The 27,255-nt window shown below is 32.6% G+C and overlaps 1 protein-coding gene across 2 annotated transcripts in view; it reads right to left on the bottom strand.

The window, feature by feature from the left end:
• LOC123007233 (forkhead box protein O) overlaps nucleotides 1-26,745 on the bottom strand; it is a 104,519-nt gene extending 77,774 nt beyond the window's left edge. For both annotated transcript variants that reach the window (XM_044402411.1, XM_044402412.1), the window contains exon 1: nucleotides 26,110-26,745. In XM_044402411.1, the coding sequence (XP_044258346.1) occupies nucleotides 26,110-26,475 (366 nt within the window). In that variant the 5' untranslated portion in view covers nucleotides 26,476-26,745. The remainder of the gene's footprint in view (nucleotides 1-26,109) is intronic.
• Nucleotides 26,746-27,255: the final 510 nt, after the last annotated feature.

Here is a 27,255-nt window from a genome sequence, read left to right as displayed (position 1 = left end):
AAAGCTCCTAGTCTGCATTATTTGTATAATTTGTCAAAGTAGAACTCTAGTTATCAGTTTTTGAAATACAACACAAACAGTATGAAAAAATACATTATAAGCGGGTATTATTAATGGGCGCCAGTGCCCAATGGAAAAGCAATTGATTGACATGATAATGATCAACAATTTCTAATACGAGCTTTTAAGTACGTTTTCAATCAAATGGAAATGTCGATCGATGGTAATATAATGTGAGAAAGATATGGATAAAAGATTATAATAAAATGATCAACTTGTCGTTTACCCAAATTACTCGAAACAAAACGTCGTGGTAATAAGATAACGGTCCGTGAAACTCCTCTTTTTCGTTGTCCATCTTCGACACGACCTTCAACGCTTACCAGACCGAGAAATTCGACCTCAACAGCAAACGATTTCTTATCTTGCGCCGCGAGTCTCCGTCGCCGTTACCGCAAGTGCACGGTGCAGTTAGTCAATCTTGAAATTTCCATTCCGACTGAATATCACCGCCAAAACTGGTAGCTCCGGATAATTATTGCCTGGATTTGCGGTTAGCACACACGCAGAATACAACCGCAATGATTTTCAATTCCACAACAATAAAGACGCCGGAAAAGAAACAAATTCTCAACAATCACTGAAAAAATCTGTCAATCTGCTTGCAGCAATGTGATGTTGAATTCCGTGAATTAAAAGAAAGTTTTTATTTATTGAAAGACGATACCGTTGATTGTGATTGGAGTTTCACCGGACAAGCGCACACACTGGCCTAAATGCTCACAACTTTTTCAGATTTTAATAACAAGGAAAAACTAAGATTCAGTAGTTATTACAATTTATGTACTCGATAAAGATAACTATGACAAGTGCTGAATTAAAAGGTCATCATTTCGAAAACTTGAACTGTTTACTTTTCAAGGCTTCTCCTACAACAACTCCTAATGAAAATAACACTCACAATTATTACCTATAACTTACAATTGAATAAACTAAATGCCAAATGAAATATGTTTTCAAATTACCATTTGAAGCGAATAATACCAAAAACGAATAATAACAAAAACAATTTCACATCTGCATCAAATAATGTATTCTTTAGACTGACTTTGATTTTTCTATCGAAAATAATTAAAAAATAAATAGTATTTAAACTCTTTCAAAAATTATCCTCGCGTCTCACATTCGATATACAGGGTGCGCCAGAACTCGAGCCCCAGAGAAAAATCCCATGTAAGGTAAGATACCAGGAACATGAAAAAAATGTTCTAAAAATTCTATCTATAAAAATTTAGTGAGAGTTTAAATTTTGCACTTTGACTATTTATTTCTGTTGAAAAAATAATTTTCCAAGTTTTTTTGCTACAGGCTATTAGAAGAGGAAACAAGAAAACTCTAGTCTAAATTGTAACTCTGTTTAATGTTATTTGTGGCTTTTATAGGCAAAATTTTTGTACTTTTACTAAATAATTATAAAAAACATATACAAGATCATCAGTATCATTAAATAGACATAAAAAATGTCAAATGTTAAAAAATAAATGTCAAATTTTTTTGACAGAATTTTTTAAACATTTTTTTCATGTTCCTGGTATCTTATCTTACTTGAAATTTTTCTGTAGGGCGCGAGTTCTGGCGCACCTGTGTAACAAAAATTTCTTTATTCACAACCATAAAGTAATAATAAAATTACTTTGCATGTGAAAAGTTGGAAAATATGACTCTTCAACTTCATTTAACAATATCCAATATGGTTCAGGTTGGGAAGTAGTCACTTCCTTATCAGTTGATATGTAATATACAGTTCAGGTTGGAAAATGGCCACTTCCCAACCCGAAAACTGATAAGAAAGTGACCATTTCCCAACCTGAACAATCATATGTCCTGTTTTTTAAATTTTTTTAAGAAGGATGATTGTGAATAAAATAGTATACAAAACTTCATCGTACCTCGCCTTATTGATAAGCGTGTCTTGGTCATCAAAGCACCTCCCACCTCGATATGTAATCTAATATTACTGGCAATCACTATAGTAATATTCCTAACTTTTCTTAAAGTCGGGAAATCTGTCATTACATCCCGTGGTCGGGAATTACCAAGACTACGAGACCGTCAAATGTTAAAAGCTCAATACGTTTGCATAGCTACTATGTCAATGCATCAACTTTGACAGAAAAGCAGATATTTTATTATTTAAAGAAATGTAATTGTGTTTAAAATAGTATATAAACCTCGGTGGAAACACATTTTCCATCTCGCATGTAATCTAGTATTACAGTTTGTGAATTTTTGGATAATAGAAAATGTAGAAGAGAGAAAAAAGAATTTTGCGTGTATTATCTTTAAAAAAACGCAAATTTGTTTAATTGTCTTCAGATCAAGTCATTAACAATTTATTACTGGTTTTGTTTAATGTTCAAAATCTTGTTGTTGCTTGCTAATTTATTATAAATAAAAAAATGGAAATCTCCTGTGCTTAAAGGGTGGCAATTATGATTTATGGTTAGTCTGGAGTGGCTCTTTAATTCCTTGTCAGCTTATAATAACTGTGATTATAATGCTCCGTATCTCTAGCTAAATTAAATGTCCCTTGTTTAGGGTTCTGTAATAATTGAAGCCATACGAATTGCACGTAGTCTTTGTTAATTAACGGAAATTAATGGATTACGCCTATATTTAATAAGCATTTCGGAACACAATTATCCGCTTCCTGGACTAATTTGCTTTATTTCGCGTTATTAATTATTTAAATGTAAGATCGTTGTCCGTAATCGAGCGTTAATATCCGAGTTCCAGGATTACGTTTCAGCATTGTAATAATACTTTTGGGTTTTGGGGCGATCCATCACACATAAAACTCAATGTCGAAAATAGAAAGCCTGGACATCAAAGATTTGGTATTTAGCAAGCTGTAGAGGACGATGGGAGGTAGAGACAGACAGAACGTTGTGGTCACATGTGATGTAATCAAACTGTCAATTAGATAGGCTTGTGTTTAATTAGATTCGGGGTCGTCACGTCTGTGAGCTGCTACCCCGTCGCGACATCACTCATTAATTACTCTTGCAAATTCCACCGACTGATTCAAAAATTTCAAACAAGAGCGTCATCACAACTACGCTACTTTTAATACAGCTGCAAATAACCAATTTCAAAGTGGTTTTCACCCGTTATGCAAATCTAGTTTTGAAAAATCAAAGTTTTTGAGGAATCTATTACGTTACATTTATTTCAGTCGAGACAAATTAGCTTCCACATTTATATTCGTGTAAAAATAACGAATCGTAATAATTAATTAATAGAGGCAGGGGTCTTTAAGTAATGAATGACCAACATCAATTAAATGGAATCAAAAGTCGCCCGCATCGTTCCAAATCGGATCACCTCAAGAGTAAAACCATTTAGACCTGAATATTTCATTATCGTACAAATCACTCCGAAAATAATTGCTAGTCTTGCGATATTTGCAAAACTATATATTTAAAACAGTGTGTACGTTAACAACCTCTACAAATTAACACATTTTAGTTTGTTTTCAAAGATTAGATTAGGATTACTAAGAATTCGAGATTATTTTGGTTAGGGAAATTTTAATAATAAAATCCTGGCAGCAGTTCTTGGTTGAGAACCGTGAAACTATGTAAAAGCTTCAGGCTACCAGTGCAGTTTAATAACGGATTATTCATATTCTTCGGACATTTATCTATTAATAACGCCAACAAAATCTTCATTCAACAAAAAGTGCTAAATTTCGACACAACTACGATACAACTTGATAACGCAAAACCTTGCAAGGAACGTAAAAATTAACACTGAATTAGATTTTCATAATTGTGTCTGTAAATATCGAGAAACTGATTTACACCACCTAAATCACAAATTTTCCATAACTTTTACTCATCCCACACAATCAAACTAATCTAATTAGCTCTAATAACAACCATAAACCATCTTGTTTGGCACAAAAACGCAATAAAACTGCAAAGCTTGTCTACTACAAGTATTTATGATCTCGTCTGCAAAGTGCAGTTTTTTCACCGCGTCCAACTAAAGATTCTTCAATTCTCTCGCAATCCATTTAATAAATTTCGCTTTTACAAATCCTTAACCTTTTGGTTGCTAAAAAGTTGTCAATTTCCTACGAATTATTACATAAACAAAAAATTATCACCAAGATGGACACAAAAATGGTTAAAGTGCAACACATCTGCATCTTTAAACTAGTATAAATTCCTTAAAAATCCTCATTAGTATCTCAAAAAACTAGTATTTGCGTCAGAGACACATTCTTGTGGTTGCATCACCGACAGGTTAAGTTCATCCTGAATGCCACTAAATTAGCAAAACTAAACTTGACCCGTTTTTAAGAATAATAATCTAGATGAAAATTATGTACGATTTATGAATAAAATGTTACGATTAATCTATTTATGATCAACAGTCAGAATAAAAATTAATTGAGTTCCATGAACGTTTCAGGGGCAACCTGTTTCACATAATTTATTTCCTCCTTTTAAATTTCTCCAAAATTTCGGAGGTTTGACTCCACGAAGGAAAATTACTAAAATTAAGTCAATTCAAGATACTTGAAAACCTCAAGGATACGTGATGAATTATTAACATTGGTTGAAAAAAGAACCTTCACTGAGTTATTTCAGTTATGCAATTAATGTCTTCATCGTGGAATTTGTTATACAATTGTCTGAAAATTGCGAGCAAATTGAAGACGTTCCTTGCGCCATTTCAGCACCCTTCAATTGCATGAATCAGTGTCAATGATGATTTATCTCCGGTTGACAATCACGTAAATGGCTTGGATTTACTTTCGTGACATATCACGAGCATAAAGTAGTTATTGCGAAGAGAGCAAGGAGCGGTTTCACGGGCGGACAAGCGCAAGGACGATTCAAAGCCCCGGGCAACAGGTGGGTGGCCCCACCCCAACAGCACAACTTTAGACAGGACCTGCACAATAATAGGGTTTCATATTTTCGACTTGCCGACCAATTAAGCTCACTCCCGGAATAATTAACGTGCTGGATGGACGGTTTTTCTTACTTCGTTGACATTTGATTTGATCGTTCGTTACGTAATAAGATATCGGACACGACGAAGGTGCCGATTACTTCACACTTCGTCACAATGTTCTCTCTCAATCTCCCGTAGGCTGAATTCGAAGACCGTCAAAGTGCACGGCCATAAATGTTCACCTAAATACATCTCATTACGGGATTAGGTTGCATTATTATACGATGTGGAGTAATAAAACGGAACACGACTGAATCTTGATGTCTTCACACTCCCTACGTCGTAAAATATAATGTTAATACGATCTCATTCCCAACCAATGGAATATCAATCACCTAAACATCCCACCAAATGTTTCAATAAAATCACGATTGAGGTAGTCAGTTTTTGAACCAATACCTAATCATTTAATTGAATATTTCATGACTAATTATATTGTGCAAATAAATAACTTTTAAAGTAAATACACGTTTATATAAACAAAATATTGTACTACACATCTATTTATTTGTCCTAATTCATCCCAAAATGTATGCAAATAATAAAAATAAAAATTTTAAATTAACCAAAACCCCAAATAGAAACGCTTGATTTTTTATTTTGTTTGTTACTAAATCGAATATACATAAACACGACGTGAACTTGAACTGGAAACTATTTGCGTTCTGCGATAGGTCGGTCTTCCTGTAACATTAGTAACAGTGTATCGAATTAGAGTACCCCTTGAGGGTTCCAAGACAAGTAGCTACTAGTCATTAATTCATAATAACAGTATTTATACAGAGATAATGAAATAATAAGAATTAATTTGAATACAAATTGCTATCAAACGGTGAAGTAGATATAATAGAAAATTTCCTTCGAATTGGTTTGGGTGACATAATAGTGTAAGAATTTGACAAAATTTGGAAGAGTTTCTTCGATCATCAAAACAAGAATCAAGTTCTAAAACGATCACAATTTAATCGTTTGACATTGTCCTGCGGGATACAAAGTAAAATTAACATTTCCACGAAAACATTCGTCACGAGTTTTTAAAAAAGTTTCTGCAACGTGAAAAATTTCACACAACTTATAAGTGTCTTTAAAACTTGGCAATCATGCACAACGGTACGGAGTATGCAAATGTCTGGAATCTGGCAGGAAGGTGGCCTAAGTTTATTTTCATATCTATTAATAAAGCTTAGTATAAGCACATAGCAGTACCTCGTCCGTTTTACGTTTGCCAAAAGTTAACCCTGTTAAGTTGCTTGACTGATGATAGGTATCTATCGCACGGAACCGGCCGGCTATATCCAACTCTTACTATTTTTAGTGCGTTTACAATAAAATAAAAACAAACACAAGCATGTGACACCATCATCAAGGTTCAACGCTTAAATATAAATAATAACATAAACAGCCCAAGCTCACCTACTAGACGGCTTGTTTTGTCTATAACCGCAACACCGCTTGACTCATACCTGCAACAGAAACAACGTTATTAGGACCACCACAAAACCAAAATTTTTAAGATTTTATAAATTTCACATTACAAATGATAATAAAACACCGCCAGTCCTGTTTCCAAAACTTCCCTCAGATACTGATCTTTAAAAATGCTAAAAAACAAAACAGGAAAAGTGGAAAATGTTCGTAGGTGCAGAAAATGTTAAACTCTTTAAAACCCTTAAACACTTTAATATACCAGCTATTTCATTACTCTCGTAATGAAAATTAGTAGAAAGTTATTCAGCCGTCGACTATTACTTTAGTCCGGGGTTAGATTCTACCTATACGGACCATTAGTTATACAACTTTTCATCACGAGCTTTTTTTAAAATCCAACATTGACATGTTTTATAATCAAATAACTGTATAACTGATTACAAAAATAAAACACATTTATAAGTGAAAACCTCGACAATGATCAAACGTTTACCAAAGAGATATCAATAAATAAAATTGTATAAAGTACAAAAAAAAACAATTATTTAATTTTTGATTTGAGTTGTTTAAAAACGGAATCTCGGTGAAATAATAAATTTTTGCCTTCCTTCCTTTTTGAGCTAAAGCTTAATCACAAAAAAACATCAACAGAACATTTTGTGAAACATTAGTTTCAAAAAATGTTGATCACAAATTATGACTCTTCAAAGTTAAACACTTGGTAAACTCCAAAAGATAACAGATAAAAAATAGAAAATAACCCACTAATTTTAACTCGGCTGTCGCAAGCAAAAACATAGTAACCAAGAATTTTTAAATATTTTTTTACATATTTTAGTTTATTTTCATGCTTACGTTCATTTAAATACTTATTAATAATTATTTGTTTGAAATTAGTAGGCAAAATTGTTTTGTCAAAAACAGTAACTACAGCGCAAAAGTCCTTTTTCCAGTGTAAAACACAATATCTATATTTTTAAACAGAGTAAGTAATATTAAAGTCAACTCCACAAATGGATAAATTTTTATTTGTGAAGTTGGGACATGTTTCGGCACCCTTGCGCCATCATCAGCTTTATATTAACAAAACAAAAAGACGCCTTAAGGCATAAATTTACAAGATTAATGTTAACTGTTAAAAAATTTTCCTCATTATAACCAATGGAAAAATATACACAAGGAATAGCATTTAAATATTATTCCTCTGTAGAAAATAAATAAAAGGACGAGGTCAGTGAAGCTGAAGCCTCGCCCGTGAAAAATTTTGGAGAACGATAATAACAATATCTATAGTATACCTTAGAAACGATCGATTGTACTCCATTTTTTAAGTAGAAATAACTCAAAGAAGTGTGAAAAACTATATTTTTTTATAATTTGATGTAACAATATAAAAAACATAACAATATGAACAAAAACTCTAAATCAAACTTTTAGCTGTTAGTTTATATCTGCTACATCTCTCTTCTGGGTTAAACTGTATTCTTTTAGAATTAAAAGAGTTGAAGGTAACAAAGCAGCTTCCCCAAATTGTAAAAAAAATATAATTTACCAGCATAAATTTAAATTATATTCAAAAATTATCAAAAAAATTATTAAAATTTCATTTGAAACCAAATTACTTGAAATTACTTGAACCAAGGAATAGGATTCTCCTAACCCTGTGGCTTTAAAAAAAATGCGAAAGTAAAACGTGAAGGGCGATGAAGTCTACATCTTCCCAAAATGTTTAAGGCATTTTGTCTTTTTTATCTTTCGTTCTTTATATGAAAATGTCCAAAACTTCCGCAAAAGAATACATTCCTGTCAAAGAAACAAGAGCGATGATTTAACAGATATTGTATTCCATGTTTAATAGCAATGTTCGAACTTTGTTTTGAAAACATAATCTTTAATCAAAAAAAATAGTTTTTTTTTTAAATTAAAATTACACCTCCCCTTAAGTACTTTGGGTCTAGTAAACTATTAATTAAAAAGCAGACAGCCAAACTATTCAGGATTAAAAAAAAATCATGAATAAGCAGCCTTCGTTAAATAATATTTTAAACATCGTAGCCCTCATGAAACAGTGTAAAAGGCCAACCAAATGGAATATAAAAATTTACCGTAGATACTTGACAAAAGCGTATGAGTTGTATGACCCTTTTATCTACTGATTTTCATTTTTTGAAAAATTTTCTCCATTTAGCTCCTGAAAAAAATTTCAAGAACTGAGCTGTTACAATTGTTTTTTTTTATAAATTCTTCCCTTCTAGAAATCGAAACTATATTGCAGTAAAGACCTAAATCGGTTTATTTGTCATATTTCTTATGTAATTTTGCCGACTTGTTTCTTATTCTCCGCGAATCGTCTATCTTTAGACCAAAATAAAAAAGATACACAATCTTAGCTCTGTTTTGTTAATTTTTATTGACAAAGGCATTTTTTTCAAATAGTAGGTACTTAATCTATTACAATTTTATGAATCCCAAGTCGTAAATTAGGAGGAAAACGCGACGGCGGCTCCAAATACGGGAAGAAAACAACGTTTTGCGTCACGATTGTAGAAGAAGAGCGAGTTTTCCTTAGAAAACCGCTAAGGATTTCGTGGCCTGTGTCCACTCTGTATAGTAGTATTCACCAGCAGCTGACGTTTTATTAGCGGATGACCTATATGTGTATAAGACGGTCTAAAAATACCGAATCAGACGCAATTACGTTCTTTTAATTTTGCAATAGAGCGTCCCGTAATGGCCACCATTTGAGCGACGCAACGAGGACACAAGTGCGAAGGAGCTGTCGTCGCAGGATCGTAACAATGTAGTCGGAGGTTTATTATGGTTACGAAGCCGCAAAGAGACGAACAGAACTGGGAAAGGACTGACAGCAATCAGGTATCCCCGGCAACTGCTTGTGTAAAGCTTCGCCTCGACACATATTCCTTACGATAAATAATTGAAAACCCTGACAATCTCAAATTATAAGAGAAACGACTCGAAATATCTCCCAAGTTACGCAAGCAATGACGCACTGAGACTATCGCTCGCTGGTGCCGGAAAATCGGACTTTTCAGTTAATCAGAGAAAATCGGAAACAGCTTGTGGCGAAACGGCAAATAAGAGATCGATCTCGGCACAACTAATGCTAAAAATACCGGCTCGACACCGGAATTAGCTTCGAAATGAGCTGTCATAAAAAATTATTAACGACAAATTCCTGAAATAAATTTTCATACTGAAAATTGGACCTATTTATAGACACAAGACTAACAAGAGGTCACTTCTTAAATTTGACAATTAAACACAAAAAAAAACTCTAGCAATGTGACAAAAGCTCTGATTTAATTGGCGATCACTTGAATAGTCACTGGCATTGACACATTTATTGATCTCCTGTCTGTTTTGTCCAAGAATAGTTCGATTATTCTTCAAGTAAAGAACAGCCTGCATGAAGTGTAGTGAACTGTAAAGCAAGAAATATACGTTTTCACTTTTATTGGTCGCCGTGTGTACCTAAAAGGAAAACCGTGTCCTTGGAAAAGCAGTAAGACGATCCCAAAGCCGAGTAATTACTTGAACTCTAGCATTTTCTCTTACATAAGAGAGCTAACCAGAAACGCAAAGTGTGTTAAAATATTTTCATAGACATATGTCATGAAATTAGAAAATGAATTGCGTCATCAAGTATCTCAATAGTCTTAGCGCGAAAATGGCGAATGCATATGCATTAGAAATTGTACTTTTACCTCTTACCAAACGAAAGAGTCGGAAAAGTTAAATCAAAACCAGATCAATGAGATTAATGCAAAATCATGAATAGCAATTTGTAGGCCGGATAGTTTTGGAACTCCTCTGGGAGCAAAGAGCAAATCATCAACAATAACGCATGTTGTATGGCATATAATCGGCGAGACGACTTGGCAACGTAGGAGGCATGTGATTGGAAGATAACCCTTCAGTTTCAACACAGTGTGATAAGATAAGTAATAGAGAACTGCACAATATACACCTCAAAAAAGAAGACATGTTGGTCGCCTAGAAACCCGTTTTGTATATTTATAAGACAAGTTCAAATTATTTAACCCGTTCAACTACTAATCAATTCAATTCGAAACGGTGTATAAGCAACATTAATGGCGTCACTGGTAAAATGTATCTTTTGAGACACAAAATTAACCGATTTAGCTGAATAATGAGACATACAATCAGCAACTCATTTGGAAGAACAATGTTGGTCACACTAGACAACACTACCAACCAAATGTTTTTATTCTGGATTATTTAGATTACAACATTTGACTTTGTAATCATCTGTTAAACCATTCATGTCAAAACGGAATATTCCAAATACGTTTTTTTTTATTGTTATACATGAAGAGACTAAACTGCTATCTGATAATGAACACTATTAGACCACAATCTATAATCACCAAACTTATCTATCACCATGTAACTTTATTACATGTTCAAAGTACAATTTTACCATAGCATTTTCACCATTTTTAATCAATTTAATATGTCGAAAAATTTCAAATTTGTTCCAGACTGTGAATACAAGCCATATCACCATTTGCTGATCAAAAACTTTCAAACTTTGTCTTTCACAACTACTTTGGCATAAAAACATTCCACTTACACTAAGAGAATTACAGGAAAACCAAATCACATATTTTTATAAAATATTTTGAGCAAACCTGCTTATTACATTATAATTAATTTAATATCAACTTTATATCATATTCAACCTTCAATTAATAAAAAAAACATAATGAACTTGGCCTGAGCAAATGACAATGCTGTGGGTCACACATTAAATTCCACTTCCTTCATAATCCATGGGAAACGTATTTCGTTTAATTATTGATGTTCAGCAATGTGTCTATTAGCTACATCAACACGTTAACGCCTTCTAGGAGAGCTCTCTCAACACAAAATCTTTATTTTTCAACGGGTTTTAGCGGTATTTATTAAATAAATCAGCCAGACATATCTATTGTTAATAAAAATGTACAAAAGCCATAAAAGACCTAAAAATAGCAAATCAAATATTTAGTTAGATGTGCTCGTTTAGCCAAAATAAAGGTTATGAGATTTTTTCACTAAAATTGTCGATTACAAACTCTAGAGACAGTATTAACATTTCAAACTGGGTAGAAAATGTAACACTTTCGAACTAGACCAGATATATTCATTTCGCTAAAATTATTAAAACTCGTTACAGGTAAATTTTTTTAAACAAAAATCACCAAGTCCAAATTTTGGTGAAAAAATTGATAGCACTTTATCTCCATGGACTAAAATTTTTGCTTTTTGTCTTTGACCTTAGAAAATTGTGACTTTTATGAATCTTGTGTGCCTGTTTGTTCTTTGAAAGTGTCATAATCAAATACCCACTACCAAATGTCTAAAGACAGAATTCAGTGCTAATAAAATTGATAGAAACACACTGCAAGTGAACAAAAATGAGCTTCTCGGTACAAAAACTTTAATGGAAAAAAGTGTCAATACAGCAAAAAAGTATTTTTTTAATACAAGCAGGTAGAGCTTGAAATTGATGTATGTTCTAAATTCTTCTTCACCTTTAGTTCAAAAATTGTTACTTTTTCAGCTCGTTTCTCAAAAACGGAGCAACCAAACAAACTAATTTAATTGAATTCTTTCTCATTCATGTTTATTCTGTGTTCTTCTCGATTTCTTCTTAAAGATTAGAGAATGTTTAACAAACTTCCAAATTTTCAAAAACTGTTAGCGATCCCCAATTTGTTCCCGCTTTTGTGTTTTCATCTCAGAAGATTTTTTTGCTAATTTTTAATATAATGTTTTCAAATTAAATAAAAAACCCGAGCTGCGGTCTCCAATTTGTCCCCGTTTTTGTGTTTTCGTCTCAGAAGATTTTTTTGCTAATTTTTAATGTAATGTTTTCAAATTAAATAAAAAACCTGAGCTGCAAACTTATTCCTTTACTAAAATTACCAAGAGTAAATTTGCTAGTGGTGCCAACGTTTAACCATTTAACAATAAAACACACTTGAACTTTTCTGATTTTTAAGTAAGTAATCTATGACACAACATTTTTATGCTTTATTTAGTACAAAAATGAAATAATTAAAAATTAAACCAATATAATTAATGTTTATACGACCAACAATGCAACGACCATGGTAAAGATTAGGTGTGAACATGAATCACCACAAAGCGTGATATGTACATAATAAATGAAATAAATAGAAATAGAATGTAAAAGATTATAAATAAATAAATTATAAATTTCCATAAGTCGAAACAACAAGTTATAAAAAGTAAACAAATCATATTGTTTAGTGTCGATATCCTGAAGAAGCCACTCAAGTAGAATTTTAAATGTATACCGTCTCCTCATTAATGAGGATAATTAGTCAACTCTCTGTGGGTGATAAAATTTAAAATCGTTTAAAGTTCGCCGATAAAAGCTATTACCAATTATTAATCAATCAAAACCACTTATAATAAGAATAATAAAAACCGTATTTCATACAGGAATAAACACAAATGCGGAATTTATTTTCAGAACCGCCAACCAGTAGAGTGCGCATTTCAAATCACGGCAGAATGTGGGTTCATTAATAAATAAAGCTTCGCGGTTTGTTAGTAAACAAGAGTTTTGTATGCCACGTAATTGTAGCATAAGATTGTGTTTGTAAATAAGTGACAATACCAATTTTCAATACACGTGTACATAATTTCCATCCTAAATGTTCTTTAAAATATTTTATTTTTTTCAACAAGCGCAGAGAGAAAAAGGCTAATTTCAAGCCAGCTAAAAATATTCGCCATGCCGGAGGCGGCCGAAAATTTCACTTACATGCTAATGGGATTTTCTCATTTTAGAGGAAAAGAATCAGGTGGATGCCCACCGCATTTGCCCACCTAACGAATTAAATTCTAGCCAAGTTTCATTTAACCAGGCTACAATCATATCACAAGTCGTGAAAATTCGTCACGGCCGCATAATAACATAAAACATTTCCCATTGCTTGATAAGAATTGTTTATGCCTCATATGCAACTGCACATTTCTTCGTCATTTCAATAACAAAATACAAGAAACTGTTTGTTAATGCGAAAATCACAAGTTTCCTCGAACTCGCTTTTTGGAAAATATTTTTTAGTGATAGGAGAGAAATTTTCAAAGCCAATGGCAAATAATCTGAAGCTTCTTGAACTTTGACGTCTGACTTTATTTTGAAGCGATTTGTGAGCATTATTTTTAAAAACATAACGATAAAACTCGACGAATAATTCGATGAGAAATCCGGAAAAGACTTGAACTATTGTTTCATGTTAGTGTGTAAAGCTTGCATGTTAATTTCCTGTCAACCCTGACCACATACAAGCTTTTTCGCTTTATAATACAAACTGGAATACTTTACGAAGAGGTAATAAAACTTGATCCGACTTATTGGTTATAATAAGGTGAAACGCGGACGCAATATACCGAATATGGTCGGGTCCCCCATCTATATAAAGGATGACATATTGGTTCATTTCGAATTTGAGCTATAGCAGACAGCCGACTGCATCGAGTCTTACTTGGGAATGTGAACGAAGAATAACTCAACTTGCCCAGCAAACAAACTTTACATAATTCGATGTCGGATCTAAGTGAATTTCAAGGAAACAACATATGGTGGGCTTGAAAAAACAAAATGAAACTCCTCCGTAATCTGCAATTGGACACGAAAATGTCACAATTAGGCCTCGTGTGGTATCGAGACGAGTCTGGCCATAAAACTGAACATTGCATTTAAACACGCTGCACTTTATTAACTGACATGAGAGAATGATGGGCTAATTTACAAATGGGCTGGTTAAAGAGTTCACTGCGCTATATCATAATTAACACTAATTTTTCAAACATGCACCCCACCGAATTTCTTCGTATCGACAAGCAAATCCAGGATATGGAATACTCATTTCACTAAATTACCATTTCTGTCGTTAAATTAACGCTAAATTAACTTTATTAACCGTTATGTGTCGTTAATATGCACAAAATTTTACGATTCTAATATAAATTATTATTTAATTTCGCGATTTTTGATGGAAGTCGTAAAACGGCAATAAAATCATTCCACATGATAGTACCCCTCGGAAAAAGTGCCAAAAGACATACCCACATTTTTTCTCGATGAATCAGTTCGCAAAAGATTTCATTCCACTCTCAGTTTTCAGAGTAAAGCTTTCCGGTTTGTTGTATTCAAATCTACATAGAAAATCATTTGAAAAAATGTGAAATTTGCACCTTGTCATTTATGAAAAGAATTATCTGTGTTTTATCATTTAATGAAATATGTTGTTGCAAAATAGCTATTATAATAATTTGTAGCCATTTTTCAATATATTCTAGAGTTTTAGAAAGCTTCTGAAGTAAAATAAATCATGAATTTTGCTAAAAGTCCCAACAAAAGAGCATGAGTTTCATCAATAACTCGTGGAAGAAATTATTCCTTATTGAAATTCCCTCTTTCCTATACAGGGAGCATCAAGATTAGATGCTGCATCATTAAATAAGATTATCATGTAAAACCGTTCCTAATACTTTACAACCATTAAAATATGATTTATGAGAGAATTTTTATTGGCTTCCATCAGAACTGTTCGTATCTGTGACCTTCGTTTATATGACATCAGATCATATTAACATCAAATATAATTAATAAGTTAAGTAAAAATCGAAAGAAGGTTGGCCATCACGTTGATTAATTGGTCTGGAATCAATCTACCTAAATACATATGAATTACAAACTGATATCCAGTGTTTATTAGAAAACGATATAATTGGTCGAGTATGAAACACTATTCTAGTGCTTTTCACCTCCCATCCGCATTCTCCACGTGTTGTGAGTCACTGATTTTCAAGATTTCATGGTTTTTAGTAATTAAAACGATCCATGAATCGAAAAAACTTCGGTTTTCCCGCTGCTTCTATACTATCTTTTACATATATTATTGCATAAGCATATTTAATCGAGGTCATCTTTTCGTCATTAAAATATCCTGCCACCATAAAAAAGCTGAAAAAAGTTCCCGACACAATTTATATGCGTCTATATGCATCGATGCTATAATATAGTAGTTTTATCGATAGGTGGAATTTGCAAATTTGTTTATTAGATTTTATCTTCGCACGTGGAGAACTTTAGGAAAGGTCAGATGAAACGTTTCGTGGAATTTCTCGAAAGCGCATTTTGGATGATTTCAAAAAAAATATACAGAGTGACCATTCAGAGTGTGCCATACGACAATTAATGTCACTGTTAATTATACTATAATCGGTAGTAGCGCCACTGCTGCTTTGGAATGATTAGTTTGGTTATGTTTACATGAGTATTAAACTCGTTCAAAGTCGTCGAAAACATCGACCTTCCAATGATACATAGTGACGTCATCGCGTTGGTATATTACGCACCATTTTAGTATAGACGAAATCGCACAGTTTACAAACGTCAACAGACACCAACGCGTTTTGATAGATTTTCTCTATAACAAACTATAGAAATAAAACGTGAAAATCCAATGCATTTTACCATTTTCTGTATAATTAGTTGTTTACATTTCGAGGATTTACGTTAAGCTACTGGGTTATTTTTTTAATAAAACATTGCATTTCATTAATTAAAATGTTACAGTCGTGCCAACTTTATCAATTAAACGTAAATAACGATTCGTACGGAGCACACAAGATAAAATCGTGTTATCGTTTTCGACTGAAATCATGAGACAATAACATCCCACAAGTTTTAAAAAATGACGAATTTAACGGTCATTTCAGGCGAATTAAAAAGCAATAAATGTCAGTTAAGAAAAAAATATAAAAAAAACCTCAACATAATTAGAATAGTCTGCCAATACCACAAGTACAACTTCGAACTGAAAAGTGGTGACCAACTATTCCAACTTTAAAAACAGTACAAAATTTAGAAAGAGAGAGCATGAAGGTCGAAAAAGCGGATCAATTTTAGCCGTTTTTATCAAATCAATATACACTTCTAGTTTAAAGAAAAATATAGTATAGAGAATTAAATTTGAATCATGAAATAAAGGCCAAATAAAATTTTTATGTAAAATTACATACAAAAAAATTATAAACACTATAGTTTCAGCGTTGCAACACGTATTGTGTTACACTATAAAAACTATAAAACTGAAAAATTGCAAACGAAAAAGTTTTAGAGAATAAAATTCTCTACAAAAAAATCAGTGATACCTTATTCCTGTTTGTAATAGTCTAGGCTCTAGAAAAATTTAAAAACATTAAAATCCTCTTCAAAAATCTTTGAATGTGGTTCAAAGCTTAAATTTTTGTCCGAACGTTAATTGTCTATATCTTTTCATTTAAAGTTTGTACACAGTTTTTAAGAAAAAGAATATATTTCAGAAAATTTTTATTTATTTTACTTTATTTTAAAGACTTCCAATTTAACATATTATGGATATTATAAAAAATATAATTCTGTAGGTGACTACACTTTTATTAAATCAATTTAGCCATTTTATTGTTAGATTTGGCAAAATAAATCTTGATTGTGCTTCCGCAAGCCCCCTTTTTTGTGAACTACTTGTCTTATCCTGTAGTATGGTTAATACTAGTGTTTTAAACTAAGAATAATTTCTTAATAAATGATCAAAAATTTAGGCATGTGATCTTTGAATTCGTTTAGGTTTAGAGACCAAATTTTGTAATTTTATCTATAATGGTCTCTGAAATATTGAAAAAAAAACCTTTCAGGAAGTATAGGTTCCTTACACAGTATTTTTCAGTACATGTTCATAGGAAACTTTTGTAATAATAAAAACGGAACAGCCTATATTGTATGAAGAGTAACTCGCACCTGGAGCAATGCGTTTATCTAATCACAAATTACAGTTTGTTATTATTCTATTTACAACACCATAATTAAGCTACTCAAGTATGCAGCTTTATCAGAAGTTATCATTTCATTGATGTTCATTTAATTTTTTGAAGTTTTAAACTGGAATTTTCCTTTTCTTTTAGTTAATATTAAAATTTACTTGAATTTCCCGAGCTTTCGAAATAAGCTCCATTAAAATTGTGATTAAATTTCTTACCTGATAGTGTGATAGTATAAGATCACTGATAGTTTTAGTAAAGATTTTGGGTAAAGTATAGGTATGTCGTAGTTATTTACTGTTTAGTGCATGTGCACTAATTGAACAATTCTGATGTATTGCCAAGTGATAGAATACGTCAACTAATTTCAGCTCCTGGTACCAAAAAGTCGGACAAACCACTGGGTGAGATTTTAGCGCTTTGATCAGAATTTCGCAAAAATTATTAATTTAATTGAATTACAATTCAATGTCACGGCGAATGTATGCCTGCGTATTAATACACGTGTTACATGATTTTAAACATTTACTATAGCAATTTTGTAACATGTTTGCCACTCCTCTAAGGTGAATGAATAATCCACGTCGTAGAGATTTAATTATAATTTGTTATTAATACTTTTAATCGGTTCATTCAATCTAAAATAACGCAATTTCACAACAAACAAACATGAAAAAATCGTAGGTATTTAATTCCCACTTGATTATTTCAACAAACCTGCGCTATTCTTGGGCGTAAAAAATGCTGTGCATCCGATTAAAATTCACTTAACACATCAAACAATATGCATGCACCTGCAAAATGCGGGTGCGGAAAAGTTTTTATTTGAATTGGTTATGATGAAATTTTTTACAAATTTTCCAAGTCACTTATATTAACGTCGTTGTGTCATTTATCTTTTTAATAGTTGTTGATTAAAACAAGCAATTTTTTGTCAATCGCAAAATTCTGAGTATTTAGACTAATGATAGTTTATTTGACTTGAGTTTTTATGCAAATTTTCTTGTTTGTTTGTCTGCACTTTAAACGATTAATAACAAATTGTCTAGCCAAGTTCAACTACCTCATTATTTGTTGAATAAACTAAAACACGTAAGATTGTGTATACACAGTGAGCCAGTAATTTATTCTAAGACGCACCAAATTTACAAAAATTCTTTCAAAGTTGGAATTGACGTAGCCAATTAGCCGCCATGTAATTCCGATTATTACCCCCTTTTGATGTAGCAATTGTACCAACACATGGCAACTCTCCAATGACTCCAATCCACTCCCACCAATTATGAACTAAAAAGTGAAAATGACGCTCTATTCAACAAATTCCGCTAATTTATTTCTCAAAATTAATACATAAACGGTGCATTTTTATTTTTTCGAGTCCAATTAAAACGCCCGTATTTTTAAACGGCTCATACGAGCTAATTTATTAGTGTAAAAAGTGGAGAAAAACTAGTTTCCCACTTTGATTTGTCGTAATAACATAAATACCCAACTACCTTGACTTTTATCTGAATGAAAACTTGCAATCCTAATTAACATAAATACAGAAAAGCATTTTTGTAATATTTATGAGCCACAAATCGACGAAACTGCGTCAAAATTAAAGTCACTGTTCATAATCCGATTCTGATTTTACCTGAAAATGTTTTAGTAATACCAACGCATTAAAAAATAAAAAAAATAAACTTGATACGTTTCGGAAGAAATTCAATCTAAATTGATAAAACAGGAAACCAAAATTAGAAATTGGAGGCTCGTCTTGGCAGACCTGCGCATTTGAAATGTTGTGACGGTGGATATGACATTGAATTTGCTTAATAATAGACACTGTATAATAAACTAGTTGCGTAATGTTGACGAAGCAAACTCTGTAATTTAAACCAATAGTAAAGTACATCAACTCTTGATACAAATCAGGCCCAATTTTTAAGTAGAGATGGGCCTCCAACCTCCAAAGGGTAAAAATCTGTCGACACAAGCCCAGTTTTGTACAGTGCAAGCCAAATTTAATGCATCTCAAAATAACTTCGGTTAAAATTATTTCACCTGACTCCAAGGCCAACAAAGTTTATTTACAATACGAGATAAACGTATTTTGCGTGCAAAAATCGTACTTACTGAGAAAGATTAGATTAAAAGTAAATAAACAATAGCATTTGGCTAAATACCTTTTCCCCAAAGTGCAGTTCTTGGGATTTTTTCTACGTAATATTTCGTGTGTGAGATAAAAACCACTGATTCATTCAAAATCAGAAATTTTTATCTCCAGACAAGCTGGTGTGCCTAGAAAAATCACCAAGATAAATCCACACGTGCATTAAACAAAGTATTTCAATAAGAATTTTTTTAATTGTACCACAAAACCGAACTTGCAAGTCATGATTTTGAAGGCTGGATTTTTAGGACAAAATTTTACGTACAATTTTAGTGTTATCCAATTAAAAAGTCTCAACTGCACATCAACACAAATGTGAAGTTAAGAAATAATCGCAAATGGGAATAAAGGTCTTGACCTTTCTTAATCATGTGATAAATAATGAAATTGGTTGCGTTAATGTGCAAAAACGAGTTAAGTAGAACGGTTTGCTTATATGACATACGAAATGTAAGTGTAAATATTGATGCGTTCCCTTCTTATGCAAATAGAGTTGGTACCTCTGTCCTAAATAAATTTATCACTTACGAGGAATAACACGCTCATAAACCCACGCATTAGAAAATAATTACACAATATTTTCATTCAATGCTCATTCGAGTTTTCTAGGAAAAAATAACAAACGGAGTCGTAATCCCACACAATCAAAGCAATCAAAATTTGAACATAGATATGTACCTATCACACATTTTTTGATAGATAACATAACTTCCTACGATTGTTTTCTGTTAAATACCAAATAGTTGTAGAAAAACATCTAGTATTTCTTTCGTTCTCGTAATGAATACAATTAAGAGTAGAAATAAACGATATAAAACAACTGAAAACAACTATAATAATTTCAAAATTTTATCATTCTTAAATACAGGGTTATTATAAATGATTGTAATTGCCGCTTTATACATAATTGTCACTGTCAATAATCACTGACAGTTGACAACTTAGGTTTGTATTTGTAGCCGTTTCTTACTTGAAAGTGCCAAGATTTTTTATGATTTCAACATAAAACTTAAGAATATACAAAACATCTGATTGTAAATAAATTCAATAAACTGAGAAGCGGCTAATTTTCCTTTGTACTCCAATGTTAGAATCATTCATAATAACCCTATATAACAGAAGAATTTAAAAAAACGTATTCTACTCTTAATAACCAAATTAAAGAAATAAATTCTAAAATCAGATGAGTTTTGAAGAAAAATAGTTTCTTCAGACCCCTAAACCTTAAATTACCACAACCAAATGTTATAATTAAAAAACAAAAACGTAAAAAACAGATTTCATCCTACAAATACTAATAAAATTTGGAAGTTTGTAATTTCATTGAGTACTTGAACATCAGCGCATCCTAAAATTTGCAGACTAAACAAAAGAGTTAATAAAAACAATTTACTTTATTAGCTTATTTTTTCAAGAAAAATCTGCATTTTTCAAGTTTGTTCGAAAATAAATGCATCTAGTGAAAGAATAACACAAGTTTGAGTAAAAAATAAATAAAATACAACACTTTTACACAATAATTATTCAACCTTAGTAATAACAATTTGATCACTGACGTAGATGCTTTTTATAGCTGTTCCGTTAAATAAGTCTAATTATAGGCGCTTTCAAACTTGTTTCTGTAATTTTTCCTAATTTAACGAAAAACACCGTCAAAACAATATACACAATATGTATAAAAATCCACAATTTTTATAAAGATTCTATTTCATAATTAATTTAATGCTGATGTGATATCATTTCTCAAAATTCGACGTAGCCAACATTTTTGTTTAATTAATTTGCACCGGTTTCAAATTTGCACACCTTCGCTGAACAGGTCCGCTTATGAAGAAATGATAATTATTTAAATGGGGCTTCGACAGCAATTAATAACACTGGCAAAGCGGTTCTGAAATGGGAATTTGCGAGCTGAAGGCCGACGGAGTGACAGAAATTCAGTAACTTTCTTAGTCTTGCCAATTTTTATTTCGTTGCGATTTTCGCTATCGAAAAAAAAATTAATCTCCATTAGTATTTCAGACGGCGATAAGTAATGGGGCGGCGGGAGCGGTGGTATTATTAAAAGTGAAACGTGTCACCGTGTCCTCAATACGGGGCCTGCCTAATTTTAAACTTGAGCCAACAGCATGCATTCCAAAGACTGGATGTCGAATATTTAAATCCGATATGCAATTTACTGGAATTTAATAAACAGAAATTGCAGGTTTCCGACGCATTCGCTGCTCCAAAGTCCATGGAAAACTCGCGCATTCAGAAATCGTAACGTGGCAAACCAACAGCAATAGGCAATAAAATTACAAAGCTCGTTTACATTAATTAATTGGCCGTCGCGATAAAAAAACACTGCTCGATTTTATAGCCTTTAAAAGGGTTACACTCGGTAACGGGTTCCTGTTCTAGAGGTGTCATATTGAAATTTATGGACTCGAATTGGAAGAAAAAACCCCATCGCGGATATGGATTCTAATTAAGTGAACTTTATGGTGCGTTCATGAAATACTCGACCATTCAAATAGAAATAAAACGCCTCTCAATAAGACCGGCCTTTTAATTCAATTACTTTACATTATTGATAACTAATTGAACAATTTATTACCGTGTGAGGCGAGCTTGTACCGAAAGTTAAAATTCAATTTGCCAATAAGTTTTATAAACTAGCGAGAGTGTAACCTTCTCCTATTTTGCATATAAAATACTTGATAATGTGAGACACGTGATGAGAATTGTGGTGCCAGCCAGTCCTACTCATAGTCACAGATCACAAAAACACAAGCAATTATATCTGTCTAATTTCTCAAAGAAAAACTATGTTTCTCTGGGAGAGACAGGGAACTCCTCTGCATTCATTTTTTGTCCAACTTCATTACTTTTATGACCATGGTGTAATGACAATTGTCGACTCGACTCCACGTTATTTTATTATGAGCTTATGCATTGCCGAAAAAAGTCCCAAAAATTGTAACACAGTTATTGTTGAGCTTAACGGAACTCATGCGATGAATGAATGAAGAGTAATGAAGTAGTGGTGGTACGCGGTGAAAATCACAACTTGTTTACTACGCTTTTCTAAACAATAATAATGTTTGTTTTGACGGTGCTGAGATTTCCATAAAATTCATGTCCGATTAATTTAATTATTTTTATACAAAATGAAAACGTAACGTCCAAACAAGAAAAAATTACTCTAGTGGTAAATATACACATTTTATTAAACATATTCCAGTAAACATCTATAAAACGTGTTCTTTTCAATATAAATTAGAAAATTACAAATCAAAACTAGGAAAATAATATTTGTAGTTTGATCACCTGTCCAGTGAGAAAAAAAATATAAACAAATATTTTACTAAAAGCTACTGAGTTGAAGGTTAAGAAATTTTTGTAAATTATACAAATAAAAATTTTTCCTCGAATTCTGAAAAAACTATGACGTTAAAACTTCATCGTATTACATATTGAATCTTTTAGGTAAGAGGAAACTCCCAAACTACCACTTTTTAACTAGAACATTACTTATTTGAAACTGACCACACATAATTCGAATTGTTAAAAAACGAAAAAACACAAAAAGGAAGTGAAAGGCTCGAGCATTTGAAAAATATAAGAACACCAAACAGAATAGTTAGAAATTAATTAATGTCGCCAAAGCTGTAAACAAAATTGTGACACAGGCGACAAAGTTTATAAAAATAAAAGAAACGTAGAAAGTTTACAGCTTTATATTTGACAATCAGTGGCGTAGGTGTTTCAAAATTAAGAAAGGAAATATCCATGATATATTTAGATTCGAACCAAATAACAAAAAAAACACCCTAAATAAGTCCACATAAGTGCATATAAATGATTTTTTTCTTACAGAAGTTTTCATCCTGATTTAAAAAAATCTCGCTATGAAAACATTCCATTAGATTCAATAACCTCGCCTCCGCAACAAGTCCATGTCAAAAATTTTAGACGCCAGTTAGTGAAATGTTATTCAGTCAAAATACATTTGTTATACATAACATAAGCTAAAAATAAAGTGCATGAAAAAATCAAAAGCCCAGAATGAAGCACAAAAAAATTTTCTTCATCAAAGAGTAGAATAATAGACGAAATTTCACAGTGACGCACAACAAAAAAATCTTTTTCTACAACATCGAAATATGTTTGTAAATTCAATTTCACTTCCTAGTCACGTTACAAAAAAGCGACAAGTACAAAATGACATATTTCGTGTTTGATTTTGATTCATTGAGATTCAGTTTTTGATCTCAAAAATTTTAAAACTCAATCATAATCAATTTCAATCAACTTCTAGGATGGGAAATCGTGGAAATCTACTTCAACGACGGAAACTTTTCAATATCAAGAAAATATTAGGATTAAGTAAGCAATCCACAAGTTCCCCGAAAATGATTTCCACAAATTGCGATTGTAGTAGAAAAAATGTAGTATGCAACTCGCACAAAATACATTCGTATTATACAAAATTCGCACTATTTTTCTTTCATTTTGCAACGTTACCGAAAAACAAAAGAAAAAATGTAACTTACTGTTAAAAAATTATGATTGATAGTGTTTTATATGCAGTTTGTCGCCGGATTGAATTTACAAGAGGAAAATTTTTGTTGTCTTTGTTTTCACGACAAAAGTACAGGAAAAACATTTTTTGCTTCACCTGAAACGAGCAAAAATTTATAATTTAAAACATCATTATTGTCAGTAGAAATAAAAATTCATTTTTCTCTCAATTTTGGACTTTTTCCTCAGTGGTTTAAATCCCATCATATTGGCGATTTTACTTTTTTGATAACGATGTCACTTTGACAAATAAGTTTACGCAAGTTAAAAAACAAAAATGTGCGTGAAAAATATAATTTTAATAAACGGCAACTCAAAAAAACAGCTTTATATCTTATAAAAAATACAGTCATTTTTAACAACAATCATTATTATTCACTTAATTAATTAATTGTCAAAGTGACATCGTTGTCAAAAAAATAAAACCGCCAATGTGATAGGAGTTATGAAGCAGAGAAAAAATATTCCAAGTCCAAAATTAAGAGAAAAATGAACTTTTCTTCCTATTGAATCAGTTTTAATTACAGATTTGCTTGTTTCAAATGAAGCAAAAAAATTTTCCCTTTAGTTTTGGCGTAGTATGAAAGATAAAAAAAATCCTCTTGTAAACGCAATCCGGGAACATACTGTATACATATTTCAACACTTTTTTATGCAAGATTTAGAAAAATGTTGTAATTTTTTTTATTTATTTTACCGTTTCTATGTCTATTATCGATAATCTTGTATATGTTTTTACATAATTATTCAGTAAAGATACAAAGTTACAAATAACGTTGAACCTAGTCACAATTCAGAATATAGCTTCTTTGTTTTCTCTTCTAATAGCCTGCAGCAAAAAAACGAAAAATTTTGTTTCCAACAAATAAATACGTTGAAAGTGCAAAATTGAAACCCCACAATTTCGAAATTTTTAGGAATTTTTTTAAAATATTTTTCCATGTTCCTGGTATCTTACTTCGCTTTTTTCTCTTGAGGACAAGTTTTGAAATACCCTGTATGTTTCAAAAGTTAATACTTAAAAAAAAACAAATAAATTGTAAAAAAATAGTAATTTTCCTATAATAAACTAAAAGACATCTTTAGAATAACAATAAATTAAATAATTATTTTGAATTATTCGCCTTCAAACAATGGAACTATAAGAGGACCATTTTTGAAAATTTGATTTTTAGATAGACTGTTGTCATGAAGACACGTATTTAGTAATTTTGATAGATTTAAGATTATTTAAAAAAAGTATTCATCAATTTTAAGAATAAAAAGAAATTTTCCTAATTTTTTTTAATGTTTCTGGTATTTTATCTTACTTGGCTTTTTTCTCTGGAGGGCAAGTTCTGAAACACCCTGCATGTTTCAGAAGTTAATACTTAAAAAAAAAAAAAAATAAATTGTCAAAAAAATAGTAATAAACTAAAAGACATCTTTAGAATAACAAAAATTAAATAATTATTTTGAATTATTCGCTTCCATAACAATGGGACTATAAGAGGACCATTTTTGAAAATTTGATTTTCAGATAGACTGTCATGAAGACACGTATTTAGTAGTTTTGATAGATTTAAGATTATTTAAATAAATTATTCATCAATTTTAAGAATAAAAACATTTTAGATATCTGTAAGTTCACGCAGATTATGAAGACGTCATCATCACCAATGATGTTTTTCGGTATTATTCATTTTAATCAAAGCAAAAGTGATAACGTTGGTAAAAATTAATAACCAATAGACTAATATTTTTGTTTTCTAAAAGGGGGGCGGTAACAGAACAAACTATATTTTTTTCTGTTTTATATTTAGAAAATGTGTTTGCGCGAGAAACGTGTAAAGTGGTTTCGTTGTCCGCAACTGCAAGCAGCAAGTCGCAACAATTTGGAATAATATTATGGTGTCCGGTTGTAATAGTGTATAAAAACATATTCCACGTGGAAGTCAAGGCCAGTGATTGAGAAGTGGCCGTCCCGTGAGCGTAAAACCTCAAGGCCAGTCGTGGTGCGTTCTTTCGCGGAATGCGAATAGAAGCAGCGACGTCACACATGTAAACATTAAAAGTGTACGAACCTTCCATCCTGCCGAGCTGTTGCTGTCGCCCTTATCCTTGAAATAGGGCACATTCTGGACCATCCACTCGTAGATCTGCGAGAGGGTGAGTCTCTTGTCCGGCGAGGAGGTGATGGCTTGGGTGATGAGGTCGGCGTAGCTGAGATTGCCCCAGGCGTTCCGTCGGCTGGAGTTCTTCTTGGCGGGCACGACGGCAGGTGTGGGGGCGGCGGGCAAGCCGCACTTGTTGCCCTCCTCGTTCGGCTCGACGTAGTTCTCCGGCCGGGGCAGCGGCCACGTGTTGGAGCGCGCGCGGGTTTGGGGCTCGAAGCCCTCCAGCTCGGCCAGTGGCTCCATGATGTTGAGGTTCATCTTGTAGCAGTCCATCACCCGGGGGCGGTTGCACAACGCACCGGCTATATTTAACTGCGGCGCAATACTCACAGTCCAGTCATCTCCAGCCAGCGTCTGACTCCTGGTGCACACAACACACTAACTAACACCGTGTGATAGACGTCGCTGTTCCATATCCGCTCTTATCTTCTGATAAGTGAAAGACAAACACTCCGCGTTGTGGCGCAGTTATCGCGAGTACGACTCTCAAAGCGCAACTTCTCTCTACTCTCATATACGAACTTTCGCCACGAGGATCGCACGGCGTGTGTATTGCCAGCCTGCAGAATTTCTGGTTGCAGGACATGCCCACTCGGGCATGCGCAATGTCTGGCGCCACGCACGCACACTTGATTGTGTAATTGTAGCACACGCACTGGACGATGCACGTGACATTAGGTATAGACGACAACGGCGAAAAATTGCACATTTTCAATTCAGAGGGATGAACCTAATCATCAACTGAAGCTTTTGCATGAGCCGGCAGGATTAAGCTTTTTGTTGATACGAATCGATCAGCACGTTCTGATAATCTTTCAAAGAAGTGCAATCACGAATCATCACTCTGCAATTACATACACTCTTTTTGGAAAAACGACGAATGACGTCAATAAACAACTGTAATTATTTTGATGTCTCATTAACAAAAAAACACAAAATATTTGGATACAGAGGCTTCAGCTTGACTTGATCAACAAATAACTATCAGAAATTCAAATTATTGGGTAACCCTAATACTACACTGGTTATTAGCAGGGCCGTAACCAGGATTTT

Source organism: Tribolium madens, unplaced genomic scaffold, assembly GCF_015345945.1.
Source record: "Tribolium madens isolate multiple individuals breed KSU strain unplaced genomic scaffold, Tmad_KSU_1.1 Scaffold_3;HRSCAF=73;Tcas5.2_LG2, whole genome shotgun sequence".
Lineage (NCBI taxonomy): Eukaryota > Metazoa > Arthropoda > Insecta > Coleoptera > Tenebrionidae > Tribolium > Tribolium madens.
Note: the sequence above shows the minus strand (reverse complement) of the source record. Positions and strands in the feature narration are given on the sequence as shown.